This window comes from Nycticebus coucang, chromosome 4, assembly GCF_027406575.1.
Source record: "Nycticebus coucang isolate mNycCou1 chromosome 4, mNycCou1.pri, whole genome shotgun sequence".
NCBI lineage: Eukaryota > Metazoa > Chordata > Mammalia > Primates > Lorisidae > Nycticebus > Nycticebus coucang.
Window position 1 is genome coordinate 125,380,785 of NC_069783.1, and position 5,575 is coordinate 125,386,359.

At 44.4% G+C, this 5,575-nt stretch overlaps 1 protein-coding gene across 3 annotated transcripts in view; it reads right to left on the reverse strand.

Annotated features, from left to right (window-relative positions):
• The window catches only part of MVK (mevalonate kinase), a 37,600-nt gene extending 32,202 nt beyond the window's left edge, over positions 1-5,398 (reverse strand). For 2 of the 3 annotated variants that reach the window (XM_053588206.1, XM_053588208.1), the window contains exons 1-3: positions 5,272-5,395; positions 4,215-4,354; positions 3,219-3,366 (exon numbers count right to left, since the gene is read on the reverse strand). In XM_053588206.1, coding sequence (XP_053444181.1) covers positions 3,219-3,366; positions 4,215-4,354; positions 5,272-5,371 — 388 coding nt within the window. In that variant the 5' untranslated portion in view covers positions 5,372-5,395. Of the gene's footprint in view, positions 1-3,218; positions 3,367-4,214; positions 4,355-5,271 lie in introns of all 3 variants that reach the window. The other variant, XM_053588207.1, reaches the window with a different exon arrangement.
• Between the last annotated feature and the right edge of the window lie 177 nt (positions 5,399-5,575).

Genomic DNA, 5,575 nt, shown 5'->3' on the forward strand with positions numbered 1-5,575 from the left:
TGTATCACTAACAGCTATGTGACCTGAGCCACTTGACCTTGATTCAATTTTCACATCTGTATAATGGTAAAGAATACCACCATCTACATGCAGGGGACACTGGAGAATTCTGGAGTAGTAACCTATGTCAACATGCTTATCAGTGCTTGGTATACACACATAACTAATAAATGTTCACTGTGTTTCTTACTATTAGGAGGGAGCAAAGGGACATAGAAAGAAAGATGGTAAATCCTCGTAACCTAGTAGACAATGTCTCCAAAGGCTCTGATTCTTTTTGTTTCCTTCTTGAGGGACACTAACAAGCCTTTATCTATGTACTGCACTTGGCATCAGAGCCCTGGTGCCCACCTCCACCCCTGCTGGATCCTCACAGCAGCCTCAGTCAGGCTGAACCATTCTGCTCACTGCCCAAAGGGTTAAGTGACCTGCCCAGACCTGCATTGGGAGTGGGAGTGTTCTGTGACATGTTCCACCACATCTGCCTGTTTCCATCTTGAGCTACTGACTATAAAAGTAGCAGTTGGTTCTCAGAGGACATTTTTGGACTGGTTGGGTAGCCCTGTGTATTGTGGAAAGCACAGTCCAGGTTTTCTGTTTTCTGATGCATGCTCCAAAGCAGTGGCTTTTAACTGAGGGTATTCTTGGAATGATCCAGGGGAACCCCTTTCAAAAACTCCCTCATCACTACCAACTCTCACTAGAAGAGGGGTAGGGCCAGGAATCCATTTGTGTTGGTAAAAACAAAAATAACAAACACAAGAAGACCCTCTCAGGTGATGCCAAAGCACAATGGGGTTGAAAATAGTTGCTCTAAAATGAGGATTTTTGACTCTAATTCCAGGTTGATGCAATATATGGGAGTGGCTCTTTTGGGGAGCAGGAAGCAGGTATCCAGGATTCATGTCCAATTTGGAAAAAAGAAATCCTAAGATTCTCAATTGCCCCACCCTGGCTGAGAAACACTGCACCAAATAATCAGGCATTAGCTTGAAAAGGAGACAGCAAATTGAGAACAGAAAACAAATTCCAGCTCTGGAGCAGGTAGTGCCACTGATGGAAAGAAATGCCTGCTTACGAGTGGATGAAACATCCCAACACTATCACAAATTAGCACAGAAGCCTGTACACAATGGCATGTAAAGACAATCTTGACATAAAGAAAAAAAAAATGGTTTATCATATGGCCTGACACAATTTTAGTTAAAAACCAAGATATTTCCATATCCCAATCAATCTAACTACCCATCTATAGAAAATTATTCAGATGGCTCGGCACTTGTGCCTCAAGAGGCTAAGGCGCCAGCCACATACACATGAGCTGGCGGGTTTGAATCCAGCCTGGACCCGCCAAACAACAATGATGGCTACAGCCAAAAAACAGCCAGGCACTGTGGTGGGCACCTGTGGTCCTAGCTACTCAGGAGGCTGAGGCAACAGAATCACCTAAAACCCAGGAGTAGGAGGTTGCTGTGAGCTTTGACATCATGGCACTCTACCGAAGGCAATAAAGTGAGACTCTTTCTCTAAAAAAAAAGAAAAAAAAATAGCTGGGCGTTGGGGCAGGTGCCTGTAGTCCCAGCTACTTGGGAGACGGAGGCAGGAGAATCGTTTGAGCCCAGGAGTTGGAGGCTGCTGTGAGCTGTGATGCTATAGCATCTACCCAGGGCAACAGCCTGAGGCTCTGTCTCAAAAAAAAAAAAAAAGAAAGAAAGAAAAAGAAAATAATGCAGAACAATTAATGCCAGAATGCTATAGTCATTATTAGGAGGAAAAGGGGCAGTAACAGGTGATTTCTTTTTTACTTACAATTGCTCAATATTGATTGTATTTTCCAATAATAAGCTTAAGTTTCTTTTATTTTTATTATATATTTTTAAGAGACAAAAATGTGCTCTGTTGCTCAGGCTAGAGTGCCGTTGTGTCACAGCTCACAGCAACCTCAAACTCTTAGGCTTAAGTGATTCTCTTACCTCAGCCTCCTAAGTAGCTGGGATTACAGGCACCTGCCACAATGCCCAGCTACTTTTTTGGTTGTAGTTGTCATTGTTGTTTGGCAGGCCCGGGCTGGATTGAAACCTACCAGCTCCAGTGTATGTGGCTGGCACCCTAGCCGCTGAGCTACAGGTGCAGAGCCTAATTTTTAATTTTTTTGTGGAGACAGGGTTATGCTATGTGGGCCCAGGCTGCTCTTGAACTCCTGGTCTCAAGTGATCCTCCCACCTTGGCTTCCCAAGGTCCTCAGATTAGAGCCATGAGACACTATACCTGGCCATTTAAAAAAATAACACTTAATTATACAAAATGCCAATTCATTCTCCTCGTTAAAAAACATTATAGTGGGTGCCTACTGAAGAAGAAGCAGAAAGAAGACTGACATGCCTGACTTCAAGACTTACTGTAAAGCTGACATGCCTTACTTCAAGACTTACCAAAGCAATGTGGTATTGGGGAAAGTAGTCAATGGAACAGAATAGACACCCCAAAATAGACTCACATAAATACAGTCAACTGGTCTTTGACAAAGGAACAAGCACAATACTGTGAAGAAAACATAGTTTTTCAACAAATGGTTCTGGAACAACTGGATATCCATGTGCAAAATAGTTAATCTAGATATAATCATTATACCTTTCACAAAAATTAACTCAAAATAGATCATAGACCTAAATGTAAAGCTTAAACGTATAAAACATCTAGAACAGGGCGGCACCTGTGGCTCGGTGAGCAGGGCGCTGGCCCCATATACAGAGGGTGGCGGGTTCAAACCCAGCCCCGGCCAAACTGCAACAAAAAAATAGCCGGGTGTTGTGGTGGGCACCTGTAGTCCCAGCTACTAGGGAGGCTGAGGCAGGAGAATCGCCTAAGCCCAGGAGTTGGAGGTTGCTGTAAGCTGTGTGATGCCACGGCACTCTACCGAGGGCAATAAAGTGAAACTCTGTCTCTACAAAAAAAAAAAAAAACAATGAAAATACATCCTGCATATCAGATATTTACATTACGATTCATAACAGTAGCAAAATCACAGTTATGAAGTAGCAACGAAAATAATTTTATGGTTGGGGGTCACCACAACGTGAGGAACTGTGTTAAAGGGTTGGGGCATTAGGAAGGTTGAGAACCACTGACCTAGAATAACTATCCAGTTGCCCTCCTTTCATCCTCTCTTCCAGGGCCCCAGGCTCTTTCTACCCCTGGTTTCTCCTCCTTGGACCTACCCAGAAAGCTTGTGTCCAGGAGCTGAAGCCTCGCCACATCCCAGACCTGCTTGACACCAATGTTTGGTAAGTTGAGGCCCACTTTCCCATTGCTGTGGGGTTCAAGCCGGAGGAATGTTCTCAAGTTCAAGGCCACAGCCAGTGCTACCTAAAGAATAAAAGCAGTAAGACCAAGGGTGAGTGCCAAAGGAGCTGGTACCAATGTGCTAAAGCAAACATTAGCATGTAGGTCACTCCCACCTATGTACTTGGCAGACACTGCTAATCAACCTTGGCACACTTTCCCACTAAACCTGGGCATAACTACCACCAATCAATTAGGAGTTAACATACACTTGTATTTGCCTTCTCTATGCAAAAGTTAAGTTTTTTCAGAACTTAGAAGTTTTTAAGAACTTCAGAAGTTCTTAATACGAAGGAATCACTTCTCCATAATGATCATTTTTCAAAGAGAAATATAAGTTAGGAACATTAGGCAGTTAGTGTGGAGGCTGGAAAAAGTATGAGTTTTAGGTTTAAACACATTTAGGTTCACTCTTGAGCTCTACTAAGGCTCTCTTAAGCTTCAGTTTCCACACCTGTAAGACAGGATAATAAAGGGATGTACCTCAGAGGGTAAATGTAAGGGTTTAATGAAATAATGCATGTTTCTGACTCCTTTTTGCTAGAAAAATTTTCCAACTTCTAAGCTTACAAACATCTGAGAGCTCCAGAACTCAGTTCTCAAATCTCTTTACTTCTACACCAAAGCTCCCTTCCTAGGTTATCTCATTCCACTTGCAGGGCTTTATACATCATCTTTTCTCTATCATACTGAGTGAGGCCAGAGAAGCACTTCAGTGGACAAAAGACCTATCTTTTCCTTGTCTGGCTGAGGAGACACTGACCTCCTCTCCAATCTGCTCCCTCTGGTTCAGGGAATCCTTTTACCTTCTTGCAAGATTAGCATCAGGGAGAAGTGGTGCCCAATCTTTGAAGGCTCTGAAGGCTTTTTACCTTGCCATGGACCACAGCATGTTCTCCATGAAGGATGACTTTCCCTGGAGCAGATACCAACAAGACTTCTGACAACATAGCTCCTGAAACTCTTGAATGGGAAAGCTGACAGAAGAGCAAAGGTCCCCAGATGTTAGAACCTGCAGAAAAGACCTTATTTGGTTTGTTGATTTATTTTTTGGTAACCACAGGAAGGCTGATCTTAGGGAATGCCTACTTCAAGCCCATCATTATAACAAAAAAAGCAATTACTTTTCAGCACTTGCTATGTACCAGAAAGGCAGCACAGTGCAGCAGTCAACTGGACACATCAGACAGATCTGGGTTCAAATCCCAGCTCTTCCACTCCCACGTGATGTCATCTTAGCTAACTCACTTAAATGACTCTGAACCTCAGTTTCCCCACCTTATATGGGAACACAATAACGTTACCTACCTCAGTGGGTTGTTAAGAAGGTTAGATTAATGCAAGGGAAACAGCAGTGTCTGGCACATGGCAATCACTCAATTACTTACTGGTAGCTATGTACTACCGGCTCTGTTCTTGGTTTTAGCTTTTACCACTACTACTTCTGTTAAAGGCAGAAATTTAAATGAAATCATAGACGAGAAAGAACTGTTCCTGGACATTTAGGCTGTTTCCAATGTGTCACAATTATAAAACAAGGCTGCAGAAAACAACCGTTATGCCTCGTTTTGCACACTTAAATGAGGATTTCTGCAAGACAGAGTTCTAGAAAGTGGCTTGCAGCAGGGTCTACGGATATATGCATCTTACATTTTTATAAATTACGCAAAATTACGCTCTTATACTAAGACCTCCTTCGCAGGATGAGCCAATTACTGTCGCGATCCCCATTTCTGAGGCTAAGAGGGGGGAAGCCTCTCTTGCTGGTCCGAAAGTTCGAAATCACATCTGTCAGATTCGATGTTGCTGACCCCTCAGGACGGATTCCCAAAGTTGGGGAAACTGAGCCAGAGAAACTAGTCGCCGGGCTTAGGGTCGTCCTGGGTCTCGTACCTAGAGCCCACTAGTCTCTAGCCCCTGGCTTCTCACCTGTCACCGCCGCGGCTCCTCTTCGGCTGAGCTGAAGCAGCTTCTCTACTCCGGAGTCCCAGAGCGCCCTTGCCAGGGGGAGGTGGCCTCTTTCGTCCATCCAATGAAATCGCGTGATCTGGGAGTCCCTTCACCGATTGGCTTGAACGTTGGCCAATAGGTGGTGTAGCCAAGCCGCCCCAGGTTTCCCCGCCCTACTGCTTCCACAAACCAATGGGAAACAAATACCTAGGAGGTTCCCGCCCTGGGTCGAGAGTTACGGACCAATGAAAAATGGCGGCTGAGCGGTGGCGCGGCCGGCTGT